Source organism: Drosophila yakuba, chromosome 2L (assembly GCF_016746365.2).
Source record: "Drosophila yakuba strain Tai18E2 chromosome 2L, Prin_Dyak_Tai18E2_2.1, whole genome shotgun sequence".
NCBI lineage: Eukaryota > Metazoa > Arthropoda > Insecta > Diptera > Drosophilidae > Drosophila > Drosophila yakuba.
This window is the reverse complement of record NC_052527.2, coordinates 21442320-21465902: the sequence shown is the minus strand read 5'-3', so window position 1 is coordinate 21465902 and position 23583 is coordinate 21442320. Positions and strand designations below refer to the sequence as shown.

Here is a 23583-nt window from a genome sequence, read left to right as displayed (position 1 = left end):
CTTTCTAGCTTTTGTAGTTCCTGAGATCTCGACGTTCAGACGGATCCTGATCAAGAATATATATACTTTATACGGTCGGAAACGCTTCCTTATGCCTGTTACATACTTTTCAACGAATCTAGTATACCCTCTTACTCAACGAGTAACGGGTATAAAAAGTGTACATTTATGTGCCGTTACAGTGACAAGGCATCTAAAACCTTATATTCCAAACGTAATTTAAAAAAAAATGTGACAGTTTAATTATGTAGTTTTTTTTTTTATTTGCCATTCTTGTTTGCATTATTCCTGTATTTCTTTACTGTATATCTTATTTTTGATTGTTTTTACGTATTTATTGAAAAAATAGTTATAAAACGTTACTTTTACGAATTCTCATTCAATCAATTTCAATTTTTTAATATGGTCTAAAATATTAAAGTACTGGTATTAAACAAACAATAATTTTAGTAATTAACAACGTACTAATTACGACTAAGCAGTAATTCAATAAATCAGCTGGAAGAAAGGAATCAAAGGAATACATAAAATGGTAAAGGTTTTTAGGTCCTGGCTGTTATCTTCATCACTGTTTGTACGCCTTAAGCCTTGTTTTAAACCTTAAATCTAATTGTTATTGTACGTGGTTTGGTACGTGGTTGTTCGACCATTTAGTAGCTATCGACAGCCGCTTTTTCGATTTGTGCTTCTAGTTTCTCCTCCGCGTTGGCTTTGCGTCGGTTAATCCATGGCATAAAACTCCAAAGGCTAGCCCCAGCCAGGAGCGTTAGTCCTAGGGCGTGGAAGAGAGGATTATAATCATTGACTGCCTCGGACCAGTAGTTACATAATGGCGGCCCAACCAACTGCAGCAAACCATTAACAAAAAGGCTTATGCCATAGGATGATGTCAAACGTTCGGTTCCAAGCATGTCAGCCATTATTACTGCAGTTATTCCTACGTAGATACCAGAAGCTAACCCAAAAAGCGCACACCAAAAGCATACTGAGCCGTATGTCCATGCAAAAGGAAGAAGGGCAAGAGAAAGTCCCGATATGGACAAACCACCAACAAAGTACCAGGTCTTAGGTATGTATCCCATGTCCGAAAGTGCTGATCCTCCAATACGTCCAATTAGATCAGTAGCTGATACAACTGAAAGCAAATATGCAGATAATGATTTGTTAAAGCCCCTGTCTTCTCCAAAACTAGGCAGCAAAATGATGAAGTTTGTGTAGCTTATGGCATTTGTCGAATTCGAAATAAGTATGACCAAGTACATTGGGTCTTTTAAAAGGCTTAGATCAAAAAACTTCGATCGTTGTGGCTGTTGTGCCTGGCCGCGGGCTTCGACGTCTGCAGCTCCATCTGGCCCGGTTGAGTCGCCTGCATGTCCCGTTCCACTACTCCCCATAGAGCGAAGGGACAAATGCGAGGAAAATTCTTTAGGCTGAAACGACAATGTGCTGCCATGATATGGTGTGCTGACGTATAAAAAACTGCTTGTAGAAGGCGAGCGCTTGGATAACCGTGACTTTGAAGAATTTCGCAGAGTCAGTTTGTTGGAGCTTGATCGCCCCTCGGGCACAGCGTACAATGAAGATTGGGAGTTTAGTTGGCCAGGCGTAAAAGTCTGATTTCTCTGTGGTAACCTCACCGGGGTACTGATCTTACGGGATCGAGACTGAAACTCGTCTCCAGACTTTGAGTAGCTTTGGACAACCGCTGCGGATGCGCTACGCACAAACTGCAGCCTTTCATCTCCGGGTAAATACAAAGGCGAAGGAGGCGAGTTATACGGTAACAACGGCTTCTCAGCCTGCTCATTTTTGGGAACCGGCTCGTCAACATTTTCGAACTTCATTACAATTCCAATATCTTCCTCTTCTGGAATATTTTCCAACGCCTGGCGAGCACGAGGTACTCTTACCATATGTTGTTCAACGGGCTCATAGAAAAGAGCAGCAACAAAAACGTTTAAAGTAATGCCACCCATAATTAGGCAGGAGCCGTGATAGCCGTAGGTCTCTAGTAGCCAACGGAGAAGTGGCGGCAAGATAATGCTGCCCAAGGCACTACCGGAAATGCAGAGGCCATTAGCTAATCCGCGTAGTCTCGCAAAGTACGACGTCACTATGTAAACTGTGGGGGGAAAAGAGAGACCAGCCCCAATTCCGACCAAAACACCATAGCTGTAAAACAATAACATTAACATATTTTATACAAGTATCTACGACGCCTAATTTACCTGATATACAAGAACTCAATAGATGATGCCCAGAAGGAGAGTATCATACCGAGTGACGCAGATGCCCCACCAAGAAGGGTGACAGTACGATATGAGTACTTCACAGATAGAATGCTTGAAACCGGGCCTGAAATAAGAAAAAAAAAACTATAAATTTAGACTATTTCCAACTCAAATTATTGGGCTATTAAACACTTACCCAATGAACTATAAAGAAAATAGCACAGCGCTGGTATCCAGGCAGCCTTCGTGGTTGAAGAGTTGAATGCATTGGTGAATTCCGAAAATAATACTCCAAAACTTTTTATTGTGCCAGGGATTAAAATGTTAGTCAAGCACGAGCCCAGTAGCACCAGCCAACCCCAACCACCATCAGGTGGGACAAGGTCGTATTCTTTGTCATCTTTTTTGTTAATCAAACTGCCTGTGTAATATTAAAAAATGAAAAAATTATTATTTAGTATGTTATAAATATTACACAATGAGATTTTCCTTTCCATAAAAAAAGAAAGAAAGCTATTTTGGACTAGTCAAATCTTATACCATTACAAAAATAATATAGAATGACAAAAACATTTCAGACTAAAGCTGTTCCTTAAGTGGGCTTTGGTTCTTTGAATCTATCTGCCAGGCGACAATAAAAACGTTGAGAGCCGGAATGCCTTGTCCCTCTCGACGCTCTCGTTTTCCCGTTTCTACTCTTTTCTAACTCGTGATCTTAAAACAGACGCAAGTTGCGTCCTGTTCCAAAAAGTGTGTGGCACTCAATAAAGTTAAAATATAACCAAGACACGAATATGTGTGTTAGGTGAGTTCTTGACCGGATCTTGGCAACCACACCTACATATCTATAAAATTCCGCTCCGATTTCTCTAGCGATCTCGGCTTTCCGAGAACAACAGTTTGTTACAATAATAAAAAAAAAACTGGTGTATAATAAATATGAACTATACATATGTTTAACAACAACAATGATTTCTGCCAGGCGACAATAAAAACGTTGAGAGCCGGAATGCCTTGTCCCTCTCGACGCTCTCGTTTTCCCGTTTCTACTCTTTTCTAACTCGTGATCTTAAAACAGACGCAAGTTGCGTCCTGTTCCAAAAAGTGTGTGGCACTCAATAAAGTTAAAATATAACCAAGACACGAATATGTGTGTTAGGTGAGTTCTTGACCGGATCTTGGCAACCACACCTACATATCTATAAAATTCCGCTCCGATTTCTCTAGCGATCTCGGCTTTCCGAGAACAACAGTTTGTTACAATAATAAAAAAAAAACTGGTGTATAATAAATATGAACTATACATATGTTTAACAACAACAATGATTTCTTATTATTTCTTTTCTGTTTACTGTTCGGTTCGTGTGGCATTTATATATGATCATATAATTTTAATAAAATTAACACCGAAATTATATGTGTCAAAAACCTGGTGTATACCGATTTAAATGTTTTATAACTTTTATTTCATACAGCCGTAAAATTTGAATATTTAATTATTATATATTTCAAATATACATTGTCAAAATTTTTCCAATTAATAGCCAGTAATTTCCGACAGTTCCTGTGACAGCTATGTGTTATAGGCGTGTGCTTTTAATTATATAACCGAATTTATATATGGCAAAAATTAACTAAAAGAAAACCAAACCCATTTTCCATTTGTATTTCAATTATTTTGATGGGAGCTATACGATATAGTGGTCAGATCACGGCCGTTAAGATTACTACCTGCAATAGAAAGGAGTCTTTTAAGAATATTTCATATAGCTTGAAAGCAATGAGACAGACGGATATAGCTATTTCACTGCCTTAAAATCTTCGGACTGAAATAAATATACCCTCTTCAAGGTAATAATAATTCTCTCCATAATAATGAAGATGCTAACGTGGTGGCTTTTAATAAATTCTCGACTTACTTGATTTGTATACATAATTGTCATTTTGTTTTTGCGTCATTGTTCGTTTTGCGAGAGAAATGAAAATCAGAATTTGTGCACCATTAAATGAATTAAATTTTTTTGAACTATTTGGATTTCTTTGTTTTTGTCTCTCTCTTTCGTGCGTTGTCCGTAGTGCTGTTTGGTGTTGTTTTTGTCCGTATTGATAGAATTAACTGCGCTGCGGACCCGCTCTCTCCCCACACAAAATCTAAAGTTCTAAGCATGCAGACTGCCCTCGCGGTACACTTAACAGCTCGCTGTTTTCGTTTCTGTTTTCTTTGCACAGTAGCCCGCATTGAAATATGATATGGACTAAAACATTGTCTGCTTCTTGCCTTGCCCACTCTAACGCCCAAAACTGCCACGCCCACACTATAAAAACATTTTTTTATTTTCTTAAATTTTTGAAGAATTAAATCTTATTTTTTGACCTATTTCTTAATGCGAAAATTTCTTGTACGTGCTTCCACTAGTTGAGTAACTGATATCCGATAGTCGGGAAACTTGACTATAGCGCTCTGTCTTGTGTTGATCTTAGCTTCAAACTCTTTAGCCGCCATACTCTTCGGCCAAAGATCACCAGAACATATGGTCGAAAATAGCTCATTAGGGACAGTTATTTCGAAAGATGAAATGTCCCTAGCGTGAGAAAATTAAAATTTTTTCCACGTTTATATTATCGGATTTTGTTTTGTCTTGTGTATAGGACAATGCATCAGATGATGGGATATGAGAAACGAAAATTTGTTTCTTTAGTGGAACCACCGTAAGAAGTTTTGGCACTGCAGATTGTGTGGTGGGACAGGTGGAATCACTGGTTAAGAACCCAGTGCAGACAAAACGAAAATCTAGCAATCCCAAGCTGGACTCCCTCCACAACGAATTGATCGGATTGCTCCGAATCTTTTTTAGCTGGCGATCTTAGCAACATTTGAGGGTTTGCTGCGATTGACAGCTGATCAGCTGTGGAGTCCTGTTGATCACTTCCCAGTGGCTGCGGGGGGTTCTCCTTGGGCAGCCTACCACCTACTGCTTTCATGCGCTTTGGAGATAGCTGATAATAACTAATAGCTCAAGGGTATTAAACTGCGAATCTAGCCACCTTTAGTTTGGCGTATAAACAGTTTCATCTCGTTTGCAACCCCAAGGCAAGCATCACAACAGTATTTTAGATTTTGGCCATTATAATCCTCACTTGTTCGGCCGGTAAAACCAGCGTACTTATTGTTATTATCAGGCTTACCTGACGGCATTTGTTATAGAAGCAGACAAAATTTGAGTCCATATCATATTTCAATGCGGACAGAAAGCAGAAACCGAAAAGCGAGCTGTTAAGTGTACCGCAAGAGAGCAGCGTTCACGCTTAATGAACATCAAGCAGCCCTACGAACCGAACAAAGCACAAATGAGAGAGAGAACATAAAGGAAAAAAAGTTATTATTTATTTGTTTGAAAGAGTGTACAAATCAAAGAAGATTAACCCGTGATGCGAAATGAGTTTTAATAATTTTGTATACAAAATATAATTATTAAAGAATTTAATAAAAACCACCGCTAGTTTTGGCAAAAGCCAAAAAAACAAAACTGTTCGCTTTAAAGACAGAAGTCGATTTTCGGTCTAAAATGCTTCCTTCTGCCTGTAAATACTTTTCAACAAATCTAGTATACCCATTTGACTCTTCGAGTAACGGGTATAAATATCAAAACATTTTTCAAAAGTGTTGTCGTGACAGTTTTCATATGTATGTTCATACAGACGGAAAGACGGATATGGGAAGATCGACTCCGCTATTGATCCTGATCAAGAATATATAAACTTTATATGGTCGGAAACGCTTCCTTCTGCATGTTACATACTTTTCAACAAATCTAGTGTACCCTTTTACTCTACGAGTAACGGGTATAAGAACCTAGTTTAGTCTCCGACAAAGTTTTTTACCATAAGTTAGTTTTACTGACCTGTTCTATGTCTACTTTCATTTGTAGTTCCATTGGATTTTTGATCTGAGTGATTTATTTTGATAGCATTTTGTGAATTTATAATTTTTTCCTTGTGCATGGCCTGAAAGAGAAAAAACATTTTTTAATAAATTCTATAATTTGTCTTGGAAATTTCTATCGGTAATCCAAAACATTTTTGCCACACCCACTCAAAATACTTCGAAAAATGTGCCTTGCTTTGACTTTTAGCGGGTATAACAACTAAAAACGGGCATACTCGACTCGGCTCGATGGAATACATACTTTATACGATCGAAAATAGAACCTTTTACCTGTTTCTTACTATATTCAACGAATATAGTATTCCTTTTTACTTTAACAGTAACGAGTAAAAAAACATAATTGTGTACAAGAAATAAAGTATGATATATGTATATTAATAGTCTCCTGTTTTATATATAGGTAGACAAGTACCATAAAGTGCCCTAATTGTTTTCAATAAGCTTCAATTGATTTGAACGCTAAACATGGCAATTGCTTGCGTTACACGATAGATCATTTACTGAATATATGAATGTGTACATATGGACGACGCGAGCACGCAGTGATGCTGACGACCGACGGCTACTTTTCAGCGATAAATATACAATACCAATACTTAGGTAAAATATGGCGTCAGTTGCCTAGATTTCCCACGGGCTTACAAATTAAAACATGTATTTATCAAATACTTCTACGGTAATTTATAATTCGGAATATTGATGTTCATCCATATTGCACAGAGCAAACATTATCAGTAAATCGTGTTTAATCTTAAAATATCACTGAAGATATTTAAGAATATTTAAAAAATTATTTATTTTGCAGAGATGATTTCATCGAGTTTTGGCATATTCGAAATTCAAAAATATAGGATTTGCAAATTTTTTTATCTTAAAATAATATGACAACAACAAAAATTTTGTTTTCTTCCTTTTTGAATTTTGAAAAAGCTTCTTTAGGAGATACATGACTTTTTCGATTCTTAACATTTACAAGAACTTTAAAAATTTACTTAGAAAAAAATTCTATAAATCGCATGACTTCCATTGCTTACCGTTTGGAATTTATAAAAAAACTTATATTTTGGAATATATTTAATTTTTCGATTTTTTAAATTTTTTAAATTCTAATTGTTCTTTCAAACGTTTTTGTTTTAAATGTTTGACCGCCATAGCCAACCTCTTAGAATTTTCTATAAACTTATACTTTGAAATATTTGTTACTTTTTCGATATTTGGCATTTTTACTTAGGTTACAACATCTGCGAACTCTTTAACCTGATCAGCAATGTTACCCAATAATAAGTTGCTTAAAATTGGGAACCAAATTTCGAAACTCTATAAGCTATAATAAAATGTCTTATATTTCCTGGTTAGATGGAAAATTGTAGGGTTGAATTACGTAATGAAATTTTTCAAAGACCCGTTAGATCCCAATGTTAAAATGGTTTATCAAAACTATGTGCAAAGTTTGTTATTGGAAGGATCATTTATTAATTGAAATGTTATGATTTTGTTATCAAAAAAATAAAAACGAAACTTTTACAACACACAGTAACATAGAAGTAACGTTGAAGTTTACCAAAACCCACAAATACTGACTAGTCGAAACTAGAGTTATTTGGTAAAATAAACAGTATAAGGACAGTATTTCTGTTGACCTCCAAAAATGGAATACCACACAAACCAACCGCTCAAAACAGTCATGGCAACCCTACGTGGTGGTAAGGACTTTTTTTTACATAAAGCCATATTCTGAATTAAATATAGCCTTCTAACAAGAATGTTATCCTAAACAAACTGGAAAATCGGCTTACAAAACAGTAAATATTCGCAATGGTGTACCCAAAAACCTGTAGAGCGATCTTAAAAATAGTGTCAAAAAAGTCTTCAACTTCTAAGGCTTAGCTTTGGAAAGTTGTACTGGATGGCATATTCCGTTTGGTAGACAACATAGAAAATATTAGATCATTACTGAAATGTTCCTCCACTATCAGATAGTGGAGTGCGTCGCTAGACAACTAAAATAAAACAAATATAAAAACATTTAACAAAGGTAGACGTGGCAGTTTTGGGCGGCTTGTGAGCGTGGCAACATGGGTCAACTTGCGCAGCGTCTATTCCTCTGGAATCTGCATTGGTAATGCATGCTCTTATAGTTCCTAAGATCTCGACGTTCATACGGACGGACAGACGAGCATAGCTATTAATCCTGATCAAGAATATATATACTTTATACGGTCGAAAACGCTTTTTTTTACCTGTTATATACTTTTTATCGAATCTAGTATTTCTTGTACTCTACGAGTAACAAGTAAAAAAAAATTTAAACTTTGGTAAATTTTTGACATTAAATATACAATTTTATCTCATAGAAATGCAAGTCGTAGGATTTTATCCTAAACTGCATATTAAATGTACTGATATTTTAATGAACACAACTGTACTTCCCGAAACTATGGAAACGCGCCGATGTGATCACCATCCTCAAGCCCGGTAAACCTGAAGCCAATCTCGCCTCCTATCGTCCGATTAGTTTGCTGGCAATCCTCTCCAAAATACTCGAAAGAGTATTTCTGCGCAGAGTGTTGCCAGCACTGGACGAGGCTGGTCTGATCCCCGATCACCAGTTTGGCTTCAGGCGCTCCCACGGAACACCAGAGCAATGCCACCGGCTTGTAGAGCAAATATTGGAGGCCTTCGAAAGGAAGCAATACTGCTGCGCCGTCATGCTGGATGTCAAACAGGCCTTCGACAAAGTCTGGCACCCTGGTCTCCACTACAAGATCAAGTCGCACCTTCCCGGATCCCACTTCGCCTTCCTCAAATCCTTCACCGAGGGTAGAGAGTTCCAAGTTCGCTGCGGAACAGCGACCAGCACGCCTAGGCCGATAAGAGCCGGAGTACCCCAAGGCAGCGTTCTTGGACCAATACTGTACACACTCTACACAGCAGACCTTCCTATCACACCCTCCCGAAGCCTAACAGTGGCCACATACGCCGATGACACCGCCTTCCTAGCCTCCGCCTCAGACCCCCAAGAAGCATCAGCCATCATTCAAAGCCAGCTGGATGCCCTCGACCCATGGTTGAAGCGATGGAACATTGCCGTGAACGCAGACAAATCCACCCAAACTACTTTCTCCCTGCGCAGAGGAGACTGCCCCCCAGTCACGCTCAACGGGGAAACTATTCCATTTTCAAGCACCCCGAAATACCTCGGATTGACGCTAGACCGGAGGCTCACTTGGCGCCCCCACCTAATCGGCAAACGACACCAGGCCGACCTGCGCCTCAAGCAACTCCATTGGCTCATCGGGAAAAGGTCCAAACTTAGGGAGAACCTAAAACTCCTCCTGTACAAGGCCATCCTGAAGCCAATTTGGACTTATGGGATTCAATTGTGGGGCACTGCAAGCGTCTCTAACCGAATCCGCATACAGCGCTTTCAAAACAAGTGCCTAAGGCTAATCTCTGACGCTCACCCATACCACGAGAACTCGACAATCCATAAGGAGCTAGGTATACCGTGGGTAGCAGAGGAAATCTCCCGATTCAGTGCGAGATACGCCAAGCGTCTAGACAACCACCCAAACCATCTGGCTATCAACCTCCTGGACAACAGTGAAACCACCAGGCGCCTCCAGAGGAAACACCCGCTTGATCTCCCCCACTTATAACCAACTACAATTAACCCCCGACCTATCTACAACTTTGTAATCCCTTAAGTTAATGCCCCCCCCACCCAAACATTTAATTATTGTCCACATGGACAGATTTTAAATTAAAAAAAAAAAAAAAAAAAAAAAAAAAAAAAAAAAAAACAACTGTATACAATACATATGTATGTACATATATATGTACATAAGTCGGAAGTTCAAGAACGCGTTGTGGAAAATAAGTATTTAGAGTGCTTCTTTTTCCACAAAACATCTTCTTTTTCATTAATACAGTTATATGTATGTACATACATTCTCTATAAAATGCAAACGCTCGCTTTTCCTCTACCAGGATAAATAAACAAGGCTACTGATACTGAAACTTATAGATCGATTCTAGTTTAATAAAACTACAGAGAACGTTCTAGTCGAGCTCCCTGACTATCGTATACCCTTTCTTTAGGTAAATGGAGAGAAATTTACGAGACTAACAAATATGTGAAAATATTATATAAATTTATAGTTTCTGAGATCTCGTCGTTCATTCGGACGGACATCGCCAGTTGGACTCCGTTTTCAATCCTGACCAAGATTATATATGTATGTATATGTACTTTATATGGTCGGAAACGCTTACCTCTTCCCGGTACATACTTTTCAACGAATCTAGTTTGCCCCTTTACTCTACGAGGAAATAAAAAATGAAATATTTATTGAACCGATACTGTTTTATTTTCTTTTGAGACACATCCTCTTTTTTAGTTAAAAAACAATCAATAGAAGTTTTTTCTGATAATTAATTTTTCAAAACTGTGGGCGTGGCAGCTTTGGGCGGTTTGTGGGCGTTAGAGTGGGCGTGGCAACATGAATCAACAAACTTGTTCTGCGTCTATGTCTCTGGAGTCTGTATGCTTAGTCTCAACTATCTAGCTTTTGTAGTTCCTGAGATCTCAGCGTTCATACAGACGGACAGACAGATGGACATGGCCATATCGACTCGGCTATTGATCCTGATCAAGAATATATACTCCTTTGGTCGGAAACGCTTCCTTCTGCCTGTTACAAACTTTTCAACGAATCTAGTATACCCTTTTACTCTACGAGTAACGGGTATAATTATTCTGGAATACCTTAAACGAAAATGCATCCAGAAGCCTTTCACGAAAAGCTGGGAAGTGGGAAGTATTAGGGAGAGTCTCACACCCGGCAAGGTGGATAGTAACTTTCCATCTTGTGGAACGACTTCCACTTGAAGAAAAGTTATGGAATAACGTGTTCCGGAATAATTCCACTTCCGGCTAGGTATTCGTTACATGTATTCAGGAAATTATATACAAATGTATATTGTTGCAGGCAACAATTGTTAAATATTTCACAAATAAATTAATTTCGTATTGATGCTTATTGAACACAATTAAGAGAATTTTGTTGAAATTGATGGCATTGAAGGACTGTGCGGTAACTGATATTAATAAAATAAGTGATTTCCAATTTCTAAAAAATACCAGATAATAACGAAACTAAACTAAAAGTAATGAGTACAGAATTCGCATTAATAATTCGACTGCTTATATGGCAGCTTTATAAAGCACGATAAGCTAGAAAAGTTCACAATTTAAAGAAGTCTATATTATTTATGTATTAGAACCAAATCTAACACATAATAACACTACTTATCAGAGACTTAAGACACCGAATTTTTGATCTTTTTTTTAATCTTTAAATATGTATTTACTTTTTTTTTAATTTCCATTGATATGACAAACAAAATTTTACTAACGCAACCTAATCTTCTTCTTTAATTCCCCATCCCCCTTGCACAGCACTAGCTACAAATGGGGTATTTGATAATCCAGGACTCAAAATCTGGCAGCATGGGTTACTGCTATGTACATCTACAAATATATGTATGTGCAAATGTCTCTTTTACTGTCTTGCAAACATGACTGAAATCAATATGCTTTCTGCAAGGGCATAAAAGGTACACTTCTGTCTGGGTAGCTTAAGTAACTGCTTTGATACGATGAGAGATGTGCACATGGCTAGTATGACACTGTGAATGATGATTTTTCTTTTTTCTACCTGATACGTATGCTCGTGTTGTTTAGAGAGCGGTTACAAAATGTAAAAAATTAAATTTTAGAAATTTTAATGAATGTATTGAATAAAGGTATTCTTTGTGCCAAATTTAATAAAAATCAACCACACTGGTTAGATTTCGCATCCATAAGCGATTATTAATGGTGGGCCTATTATAGAAGGCTATCTTTGTCACGTTTGCTAACATACATATGTATTTAAGGATGGATCTCTATTTTTGAAGTTCATTTCTTTCAGTTTTTCGTAGACATCGTTATTGTGTTGATTTGTTCATATTCAGCAATTCAACTCAACAACTGCATGCTAACTAACCTTCGAACCTAATATGTTGCTTTTTTAAATTCGTCCTAGATAAGATCACACACCAATTTAAGCACAAAGGGGAGGCGTATTTTTTTTTTACTTTTCGCTAATAATTTTGCATTACAACCGATGTTGAGTAATTTAAACGCGATCCATTTAATATAAAGCGTAATTTTTCGAGTGGCAAAACGCGTTTTAAAACATTTATATGTACACGATTTAAATTTACACTTATTACTTTTATGTATTTTTCCAAAATATATACAAAAACAAAATGTGAAAAACAAAAGACTGTCACTTGTTTTCACTTACTACCAGTGTGACCGAAACATGATCAAACGAATAACAACGGTAGAAAAATGTGATTTTTTAAACAGTCCATACACACTGATTTACTTAAATTTAACAATAATTCATTAAGACTCGCTACTGCATTTTCATTCGTCGCCTTCGAAGACGTCCTATGCTCTCATATCTTGTTGTAATGATTTCCTTAAATCTCAGGAAATCCCCAAAGCTCAATTAAGTCGAGAATTGATTATTAGGCGTTCCCACGATATCTGACCGATATCGTTGCAAGCAAAACTGAACTTTAAAATTATTGGCGGATGTTAACTCTTTCCTCCGCAGTTAAAACGTAAAAGATTATTAGCCCATACTGTAATGCCTACTGTGTTTCCAGCGCTAAAACTGCTCTACTTCCCGTCGACTTACGACTTCGTATGAGTTTAGCCATTAAAGCATAAATAAGCATTAGGAGGATCATATTGGGAAGCGGAAGATTTATTTATTGCTCTGTTTTTTCTATTAATGTATTTGATCATGAGTTTTTTGACCATTTGTGATGATAAAACTTCGCTGCAAAAACGAATACACCTTCCTAAACTTTAAGAAAACAGAAGAGGACTACAAGCGCAGACCTCTCACAGTACATGTCCCACAAAAAACATTACATAATACCGACAAAACAACTTTAAAACTTTAACTATATATAAATCTAATCCCGTCTCTATCAATCAAAACAATAAAATACCTCAGGTCCAAGCACTTCTTCTACACTTGAACGTGAAGAGTTATTTTTACCCGCTACTGCAAAACAACTCAAAATTTCTCTTTTAATTATGCAACAAAATATTAAGGTAAATAGTAATATCCTACTCCTATATGTTTACAATCAACCCCAATCAACTTCACGTTACTAACTAACTCCGCTACCACCCACATTTGACAACCCAACTTTAGCACCATATAGAAAAAAGAAATCATTGGATGTCCTACACGGATGCAACCATTTCGAAAACGTCATTAGAAAATGTTATAAACTGCATTTAAATTTAAATAAATTTAAAAATTTCTACATCCTCATTTGCCTCACACATTCAGCAATCTTAATCATCAACCAAAATATTATTAAATACAATATGATTTTGCGGCATGAGCGACAGTAAACATAAACATGCAGTTACGCAGCCGATGATCAATAAAAGAAAAATTGGTGAACTAGACATGGCAAATATTTTCGTTGAATACTGGTCAGAGTTTTCACACAACGCAAACTGCTAAAAATAGTTTGGTAGAAACACAACATAAATGTTACCTTAGTTTTAAGGCTACACTAAGAATAATAATAATAATCAAAGCGCTCACCTAAGGCAGTCCTTTGTTTTCCTACCAGCTCACTTAACTCTGCTAAAGATCGATTAAATATTTTATTATTCATGCAAATTTCTATCGATCTGCACGCCCAATCTAATGTCCTTTTGGAAAATCTTTTGATATATTTTCGTTTTTTTATGTCTTGTAAATTTTTATCGATGTGCCCACAAACCATCCAAAACTGTCACGCACGTACTGTTAATATATGTTGTGATATATTTTTAGATCTTAATATATTTTCGCCACGCCCATAAACCGCGCAAAACATACACGCTCAAATTTTTAATAATTTTTTTCTTTTATGAAAAAGATGAAAACATGCGAAATATAACAAAATCACTCCTTTAGTATTTTAAACATTGACGAAAGAAATGTTGTATGATTTCTTTAAAATTTGGCAGAATAGGCGCCCTTTCAGTCTAGTGATTTCCATCCTGAACAGATCTTTATTTGTTTTAATAAATTTACTGAAAATGCTAGAGTGAAAGTGTATGAAAGAATACCCGACATGGAATCAAGAATAATCAAGCTTTAAATTTTTAAAAGTGTGATTTTTTGACCATAAGTTGTTAAAACTAAAATTTTTTTTTTAATCTCGCTTTACTTATTTTTGTGACGTCAAAGTAATTAAATGTCGAAGCTGGGCATATTATATTTTATTTTTGAATTTTATAAATATATTATTGTTTATTATTTAGCTTTTAGTGCAGATGCGTCCCTGTCTGAACTTGTTATTAGTGACATACATATATGCCAAAAATAACAAATAATTTAAATTGCTTAATAGTAGTTTACAGCATCTACAGTTATGGGCACTGAAGGCAGCAAACTAAAAGGAATAATTATTGAGGAAAATGAGGTGGAGATTAATAAATTTTGGACAGTTTATAACGCAAAGACACCAACGAAATCCAACGATGAGCGTTGCAGCCAATTGCTGTCCGTATTTGAAGGCAAAGTGTTTGTCAAGACACATGTTTGGTCCCATGGAGTGGGACCGATTGAAAGGGCAATAAAAGTATATTACTAGGGTATAAGAAAACAAATATTTACCGAATATTTTCCCCAGAACCTGATGGTCTACCGCCACCCGTACATCTTAAAATATGTAGCTACCTGGGAAAAGTCGGGAAGGAAGTATCTTGCTACAGAGAGGGTCAGGCCTCTTGATGTGGTACTGGCCAAGCAGACCGACACTGAAGTCTGTTTAGGCTTGCGAACAATACTATGCGCTCTAATATTTTTAGTTGAGAAGGCTCTGGCACGACACTTAAATTTAAACACGCTGTCCATTTACGTAACAGAGAGTGGAAGCTGGCGCCTCGCTGGCTTCGAGTACGTTTGGAGGGCTACAGATGTCGACAAAGAACTGCTTGACTTGGCACATTCCTATATAGACTTGAGTATTCATGGAGAGAACTTCGAACAGTTCTTCTTCGCAATTCTGTGTGAGAAAGTGCTGGGCAGGAAAGGAACTGACAGTTGCATTACTGATAGCACTCCACACGTTCAGGATTTCCGTGAGTATTGCAGCACACACCTAAAGCATCAAAACACAAAGCTAAGGCCAAGACTTTCTGCTATCTTGCTACATCCTTACTTTAACCATGAATTCGTCCTCATACATTCCTTTCTCTTTGAGTTGCCCCTGAAGTCAGTGCACGAGCGTTACCAATTCTTTAGAAGTTTGATTGATCGATTGCGATATTTCGACGAGGAAGTAGTGGCTTCGCAGCTGTCGTGTGACTTGCTCTCTAGAATGGTTCTGCTGGATCCTGCTGCACAAGAATTCGTGACTCCACATATACTCCGTACAAAAATTACGGATAAAGCACTGGCGTCGTTATTTTCTCCGCAAATCTACGTCAAATATTTAATGCCACACATACTCAAGATGTTCCGCTTGCGTGATGCGCAGATTCGGTTAATACTTCTTGACTATTTTATGGACTATATTCGTCTCTTGAGCGATGAGCAATTAGAGAGCGAGATTCTTCCTCATTTACAGCTTGGTATGAAGGATACTAACGAGATCTTGGTAGCCAAAACACTTAGATGCATGGCTGATTTAGTTTCCATATTAGGAGCCGACAAAGTCTTAGGAGGGGATCGATCAAGATGTTTTTCTGATGGCCGTCCGCACGCTGCCGTTTCCACAGACATCGCAAATTCTTTTCCAGAACCGCGGTCCATTAGTCCCTTGATGAATACTAGATCTTTTGATGTGGAAAACTTTATGGTTTCTGGGAGCCCATTGCCACAAGAACGCAACGCCTCCCCCTTATCTATTCGCCTTAGCCCAGACGGCGGAGAAGACGAGAAATTGCGGTTAAATTTAAATGAAAATGCTATAAGTATAAATCATAATAGCGATGCCGAAAAGGATTTAAGAAGAACCCTCACAGAGCATGAAAACAGAGCCAACGATGATGAGGAGGGGATTTGGTTTGATTGGGACAATACAGACCAGCTTCAGCAGGACTACCGAGAGGATCAGGTTCGAACGGATACGGAAACCAAAAGTAATGCATTGACTACAGAGATCCAAATAAGCAAATCGTTATTGCCCCCATATCGCACTGCAACATTTAACTTATCCGTTGGAATAAACGAGACAATATCTATGGCAGAACAAAAAATTAACGATGATCTCAGTGAGCTGGACATAAAGGTGCAACCGGTGATACAAAGTTCTGAGTTAAGCGAATTTGATTTCTTTAAAGATATGGAACCGGTCATCGAAATAAAAACTAGTACCTGTGAGACACCGCAGCAAATAAGCAGCCGTTTGGCTGCTTCTGCGTCAGCCATGAACTGTAATGATCTGTGTGCCGATCAGGGTTGGGGACATGATGAACAAGATAAGGACGATATCCAGTGGGGCGTGAGGAATGCAACGGCGAATTAATATAAAGTCGTTATTTTTACTGTTAACTTCAGAATAAAGCCTCTAAATTTAATCAAACTGGATTTTAAGTATCTGTGGATACTATTTTTTATTTTTGTCATCCTTGCTTGGGGAAAACTTGAAAATTTAACTACACATTTAATCGGAAAGCACTGCCAGTCAACTGCCAGCTTTAAATTTTGAAACACAGTGGATTACAAAAAAATGGGAAACAAAATTAATAACCCCTGACCATATGTATGACGTGGTTGTTTGTTAGAAAATAGAAACATTACTTTGGATAAGGTTTATAAAGGTCTCACTAGACTTGTTTGTGTAGAAACGTAAAGACGAAAATTGAATGGTAATGGTAAAATACAGGCAGTATATAGTCCAATGTATGTAATATCTCTGCGTTGTTACTTCTGACTAAAATTAAAATAAACCCTTTGTCAGGATATAAAGAATTATACCCTTTATACCACATTAAAATAATTTTAAGAGTTTCAACTATTTAATCGTCTTTATTCTGTGTTCATATATTTAAACGATACTTGCCCTCCGACTTTTAAAAGCTTTGAAAGTTGAACGTAACTAAATGGAACCAAAAATTCAAAATATAGTATGATTAGGTTATACCTCTTTTTTTTTTAGTTCCAAGTTGAAAGCTTTCTCACAGCAAACTTTTCATAAAAAATGCATCTTTTAGTTTCCAAAAAAAGTTTACGGGATAATATGAATGCAGAAGCTCCTAGGTTCATTTACGCTCAGACATGACCAGGACCAACAACTTGTTATGGCTTTGACCAAGGACCCAAAGAATATAGGTAATATTTGATTGCTTACTCCTCGCCGACATGTATCTGCTGATGTACGTACTCAGCAATGACGGAAGTAGAACTAATCTATTTGTGACGTAAACAAAAATCACAGTGGTCCTTACAAAATAAACATTTCAAATGATTATTTTCGATGCCAGTTTTTGATATATGTAATTTTGAAGGCCAAGATAATGAAACTAATTGAATTACATATTACTTGAATAAAAAAAACGTAGCGAAATGTGTATAAAACTTAGCATCCTTGCTAATTCTGGGAGAATGTAAAACTAAAGAAAGGAGTAAAGCTAAAACATGCATTCCTACTAAATATCATACTTCATTTTTCTTTTAACTTATGATTACGGTTCTTTTGCTTTTTCCTTTAAATTTCCTTTAGTTGATCTTTCTCGCGCTTTATGATTTTGATTTGTATTATGTTTGCGTGATTTTTTATGAAAATTGGATTGATTTATTTTATAATTTTAATGGATTGATTTTCTTTTAGACAGACGAAGCAACACACATCGCAACATTTTTAATTCAGCTCCTTGTCCTCTAAGTACTTGTATTCAAAGGTGAATCCCTCCTTCTTTCGCTGACTCCACTTTTCATAATCAAAATAGATGTACGTACCCTGTAAATAGTGTGAACATTTTTTTAACTTGCTCTTTCCCGCAAGGTTTTGTTTCTTACCTGTTCGTAATCATCGTTGATAATCTTGGGCTCCTCGTGCCTTTGAAACCACATCATATACTTTGTGTGGAATCGCCAGCTTTGCTTTTTTAAGGCCTTAGCCGCTAGATATTGGGCCTTAGAGCCCTCCATATAGTAAAACACAAAGAAAAGGGTCTCCGTTGAGAGTCGTTGATAAAACTCAACTGTATCATATATTGGCATCTGTGCCTTAAAATATGTTTAAGATAAGGTAATCCGTGCATTAAATTTGTATACTCATATAGCTCACCTGGGGGTAGTGCGCTGGCGTGAGCACTGGGGCGCGATGAAAGTACGTTTGTAGCTTTTCCGTGTCCATAGGCTGTGGCAGGTGATAGTAGGCAGCCTCCATCATTTGAAACTGCATTTGGTGCTCCTTCTGAAGTGGTGTTGGCCCAAGTGGTGTCACACCAAGCAGTGTGGGAATGTGCGCTTCCGTTGTGGCCATCTGCTGTGGCTGGCACGTATGCGTTTTGACATTGCCGCTAATGGGCTGACCAGTAGCATTTGCTACATTCATGAGACCACTGCCAGTAGAAGGTCCGTTGTTAGATACAGCGACCGCAGAAAGGGAGTTATTTTGAAGCTGTTGCTGCGATGTCAATTGCTGTTGATTCGTATTGGTTTCAGAGTTGAAATGTTGGAGAAGTGATTTCTGCGACTGCTGCTGTCTCAGGTCAATGCTGCTTGTATGCTGCTGAGTGAGTGAATTAGTATCGATCGCGGATCGATTAATAGCATCCTGTGCCATTGTTTTTAGAGAAATCGTATCGACGACATTGCAGCTGGTGTCATTATTGCTGTCCGAGACAGGAAGACCTGAAAAATATTTTTTCAATTAGTTAATGGTTTACAATTTAAAAAAAAAAAAGAAAGTGCAAGCGCATTTATGCAAAGCTTCACACGGTACTATTTAAACAAATTAAAAAATAAATATTTATACAAACGTAGCATAGATAAGCAAGTTATATTTATTGGATATCCAAATACTACTTCCGGAGCGCCTTATACATGTTTATCCAACCTTCTTCGTTGTATATGTATATATGTATGTAGATGACTTTTACATATTGGTGTTTCAATGACGAAATACTGCAAAACGATTGCCATAAATAAACTTGCAAAAATAAAAATGAATCCTCTTAGGGATTTCTTTTTAAGCCAACCAAATGTTCGATATCTTGTGTATTTTTAAATGGTTCATATTCTTCGTTATTAAATAAAGACTAGTATAACGTTATCGACTATTTAAAAAGTCGTTCCGAGAAAAATTCGAATTGGTTGAGTTACGCGGTCATATCACTGGAGGCATTTGGTATCCCTTTTCATAATTATGCAACATTTAATTAATCTTTTGTAAGTAAAACTAACTAACTAGTTATACAATACAAACAAGAGAGAACTCTGTAGTCGAGTTATCCGACTGTCTGATACCCGTTACTCAGCTAGTGGAAGTGCGAAGAGAAATTGTTTTGTGGGACTATGGGCGTGGCAAAAAGATTATTGGCAAATCGAGAAAAATTTACAAGATTAACAAAAATGTGAAAAAATATCAAAACACTTTTCAGATGTGTGACCGTGGCAGTTTTGGGCGGTTTGTGGGCGTTAGAGAGGGCATTTAGTTCCTGAGATCTCGACGTTCATACCGAACAGACATACTTTTCAACGAATCTAGTATAGACTTTTACTCTACGAGTAAACTAAATCTAAACTATGTGACCCCATCAATAGAGTCCTCAACAAGTAACTGACACCGAATTTATCTATTTAAAACAAGTCGACCTCGATCGGTTAGGTACTTAAAAGAATAGGAAAGCCGATCGATCTGTTGGGCAATAAATCAGCATTAATGAAAATATTATAAGCTATAAAAGGTCTCATTGATTTTACCTGTTTACATTTTACGAAAAGAGGTACATAGGATATAATTTAGATAAAAACTAAATTAAAATGTCATTATAAAAGTGATAATTTACAATTTCTATCGCTATGCAAAAAAACTGTTTAATTTGTTCCTAGATGGGCAATTGGTACCTGATAGCCGCAAAAATTAACTCTAGTGTTCACTCTTGTTTTTTGAAGAACTGTAAGACCATTAAATTTTATATGTATTACTTCCGCAAAAAATTAGTTTTTGAATGTTACCAAGGGAAAGGAGAACATTAAAACGAGTTTATTTCCCATAAAAACATCTGATAACATCTCGGAAAATGGTTAAAATTTAGCGACGGTCGCACTTTTAACATACAAAAGTTTAAATTTTGAGACAAAAAATTATTTTAATTTGACTCAATGCACTATTTATATTTTACTCGTTTAGAAATAATATAATATTAGAAATATTGACACTGGCAATTCTTGTTTTGGTACGGTTTCTCATACTTCGAATACCTTCTGTCGTATAAAATGTATGCCCTATAACACCAGAAAAAGAAACCTATAACCGCCGAATTATACCTCTAGCCTTACCATTTTGTATGTGAGGGGAATTTGTTTGAAGATTGGATAATGGTGGGACATGTTTCTGCTGTGCCTGTGTTCCAGATCCTACGATAGCTGCCACAGTAGGTGTTACTGCTAGTTGCTGCTGCAAAACAGGACCATTTTCCAGGAGTGCTAAAAAAAGACAATTATTTAAATAATGTCAGTAAACATGACTAACCGACCCCTTACATGTATTGTGTTTTGCTACTGCAGCGAATGCAATTGTTGGTGTTGGTTGGATCACAGATGGGCCTTGAACATTGGCGCTGCTCACGATCGTCGCCGAAACGGCATTAGATGAAGCTGTTGCAGCGGCAGTGGCTGTGGCGCTTTGGCCAGGCGTTGGAGCGTTTGGCTGAACCGCAGGATTGTTACCACTAGACGTTAATTGCGATGCTCCCGTTCCAACAGTGGAGTTGCAACTTCCGCTCCCACTGCTACTGCTTTGTGACTGCATTACGGAGGCTGCAACGATTGAAGCTGCTGTGGGCAGAGGCTGCTGATTTTTACTAGGAGTTGAACTGACAATCTTATTGACTTGGGCTACATAGGAATCAAAAGTTAGTAAAACTAAAACTCGAAACTTCCTCAAACTTACTATCACTGCTTTGAGGCAGTTTGGCCGTAGCTCGTACAGGGGTTGGTTTTATAAGTTGATGAGGTTGTGGCTGTTAATAACAGTAAACCGTATATTGTTAAATGCGTACAACCATATAACAATTTATTCTTAATACATACTTTTAATTTGAGGGTATTGCTTTCGCTGTTCTTGTTCCGTTTATCGCCTAGCCCACCATAATTTATAGCAACTGTACCGCCTGCAGGATCTGTAGAAGTTGTGGCCGACGAAGAAGCTGCGCTTGTGTCGCTTGCGTAGCCTACATTGCTGCCATTTGATTGTGCCGCTGTCAGCTGTTGCTGAAACAAAGCTGCACTAGTTGCGCTGCTACCACTACTAGCTGCCCCCTGCGACGAAGCGTTTAAAATTTGTTGAACTGTGACAGGGGACTGTGATGGGCTGCCTCCGGAAGTGACGCTGCTTGGAGAGCCGCTTGTCTCGTTGCTGTTGTTGCTGTCCGTGGTAGCGGTTCCACTAAGCTCCACTTCATCAAGACCGATTATATCGTCGTATATGAACTCATTTTCCTCAAAGTCTGGCTCTTGCGATGAATCAATGTAATATTCGACATCGTCTTTGATCTTGTTTACCTGCTCTGCTTCGACGCCGTCATTGTCAAGCAGCCTGAGCAAAGTTTCCAGCTTTGTGATGTGAAACTTATGGCGGTCCAACTTTCCTCGTAGGTCATCCATTCGCTCCTGTTTGTCTCGATCTAAACGTTTCTTTTTTCCTGCCAGCAACGATTCGATCTCGCTCTCATACTGGTCAATTTGTATTTGAAGTGAACTTATTGAGCTGGTTAACCAATTGCGTGCGTCATCTTTAATACGCTGGGCAGGATCCATCTTTTGTGCAGCTCCCAAGCCTTCCTTTGAGTAGGCTTTTGTTTTTGTTTCGCGCTCAACCACCTTAAAGCGTTCCATTTGCTGAAAAACATATAATTCTGTGCGCGTAGTCACAACAAATAATATTAAATAAACCCACTGTTTCAATGAGCCGTCGATTCTCAAGAAGGGAGCTCTTATCCTTAATTTCAGCGGATGCGATCCATGATTTAATTTGGTCGCGTAATCGTTGCAATTTTTTGATTTCCTTTTTGAGGTCTGCCTCATACTTCTCCTGCAGATGTTTTTGCTGATAAAGAGGTGTCAGTATAATGTTTATACGTATAGGATTATTTATGTATTTAAAATGTTTTAAGCTCACCTTCTGGTTGGTGTTTGTCGCATTGTGTACTTTTTTCCAGATATCCTCAAACGTTTCAACGCCCTCTGCTACCTTTTTTAAACATCGATCAATTTCGCCTGGGCACGATATTTAGTTTCGTTTTAAGATATTAGAAAAAAAATTAGAATCCAGACTTTTTTGCTTACCTTGCAATTTTCTCGTCGCAGCCATAGCTATGTGTTCTCTGGTAAATTTTGGGGACGCAAAAAGTTAGACATAGTCCTCTGTTAGACGCCGGTTGTTTTGGGCTATAACCTGGATTCAAGCCACAAAGTTTGTTAGAATTGAGTGTTCTGAAATCCAGTGGCGTGGCGTTTAAAAATCGGTTTGTGTTTGCGGGTCGCGAGAAAGTCCCAGAGCACTAGGGGTCGTAGAAGTTCCGTGCATGCAAAAGTTCTTCTTCAAGACTGAATTCCTGAAGTGGACTACAACACACCCGCCAGATCCTTTTGGTAGTATTTCTCTTCTTTTCGGCTGGGTGGTGTTACTTTGCCGTCCGTGATTGCAATATTTCGATTCTTTGGCAAAGTTTTAAATCTGTGCGTCGAGGTAAGGGCACACAACGTGACGATCAGATATATTGGATATTCATTACATTGCCATTTACTGTGTACTGAGCCTTAGTAAATACATAGATCTACGCATATACACATCAATAAATACACTCATGGATTTTTCGCTTGCTTTTTGTTCTCTTCTTCCTCACACTTTCCGCCATCTTGAAATACATACCAGGAATACCATATATTAATATATCAAATAACTTGATTACCGTTGTGGTAGCCCTGAATTCAAAATTTTTTAAGTCCTCGCCACACAATCCTAATGGTATCGAGAAAAACAATAATATAATGTATCGTAAAATTATGGGTTTTGGTTGAATATTAGAAAATATTTTTATAAAATTCTATTTAAATTTACAATTTATTTAATTTAAAACTTTTATTGAACACTGTT

At 37.5% G+C, this 23583-nt stretch overlaps 3 protein-coding genes across 7 annotated transcripts; 1 reads left to right on the top strand and 2 right to left on the bottom strand.

The window, feature by feature from the left end:
- Positions 1 to 238: 238 nt before the first annotated feature.
- On the bottom strand, positions 239 to 12523 carry LOC6529114 (monocarboxylate transporter 13). Of its 4 annotated transcripts, XM_015198686.2 has the most exons (5): positions 12228 to 12523; positions 6134 to 6236; positions 2428 to 2652; positions 2229 to 2355; positions 239 to 2172 (listed from the first exon to the last, which is right to left on the bottom strand). In XM_015198686.2, exons 2-5 carry the CDS (start codon positions 6231 to 6233, stop codon positions 651 to 653), a joined length of 1974 nt encoding a protein of 657 aa, XP_015054172.1. In that variant the 5' UTR covers positions 6234 to 6236; positions 12228 to 12523; the 3' UTR covers positions 239 to 650. The 4 variants fall into 4 exon arrangements, with proteins under 4 accessions (XP_015054172.1, XP_039227646.1, XP_039227645.1 ...); XM_039371712.1 differs by lacking the exons at positions 6134 to 6236; positions 12228 to 12523 and adding an exon at positions 5418 to 5442; XM_039371711.1 differs by lacking the exons at positions 6134 to 6236; positions 12228 to 12523 and adding an exon at positions 4151 to 4205.
- A 2128-nt stretch (positions 12524 to 14651) lies between these two features.
- LOC6529113 (protein-associating with the carboxyl-terminal domain of ezrin) lies at positions 14652 to 16844 on the top strand. Its single transcript, XM_002090090.3, has 2 exons — positions 14652 to 14892; positions 14944 to 16844. Exons 1-2 carry the CDS (start codon positions 14683 to 14685, stop codon positions 16780 to 16782), a joined length of 2049 nt encoding a protein of 682 aa, XP_002090126.2. The 5' UTR covers positions 14652 to 14682; the 3' UTR covers positions 16783 to 16844.
- A 421-nt stretch (positions 16845 to 17265) lies between these two features.
- Positions 17266 to 23352, bottom strand: LOC6529112 (CCR4-NOT transcription complex subunit 3). 2 transcript variants are annotated; one of them, XM_002090089.4, is made up of 10 exons: positions 22773 to 23352; positions 22606 to 22703; positions 22384 to 22533; positions 21519 to 22325; positions 21379 to 21448; positions 20970 to 21323; positions 20766 to 20912; positions 18547 to 19115; positions 18276 to 18485; positions 17266 to 18216 (listed from the first exon to the last, which is right to left on the bottom strand). In XM_002090089.4, exons 1-10 carry the CDS (start codon positions 22795 to 22797, stop codon positions 18118 to 18120), a joined length of 2529 nt encoding a protein of 842 aa, XP_002090125.1. In that variant the 5' UTR covers positions 22798 to 23352; the 3' UTR covers positions 17266 to 18117. The 2 variants fall into 2 exon arrangements, with proteins under 2 accessions (XP_002090125.1, XP_015054171.1); XM_015198685.2 differs by having other exon boundaries at positions 18276 to 18479.
- Between the last annotated feature and the right edge of the window lie 231 nt (positions 23353 to 23583).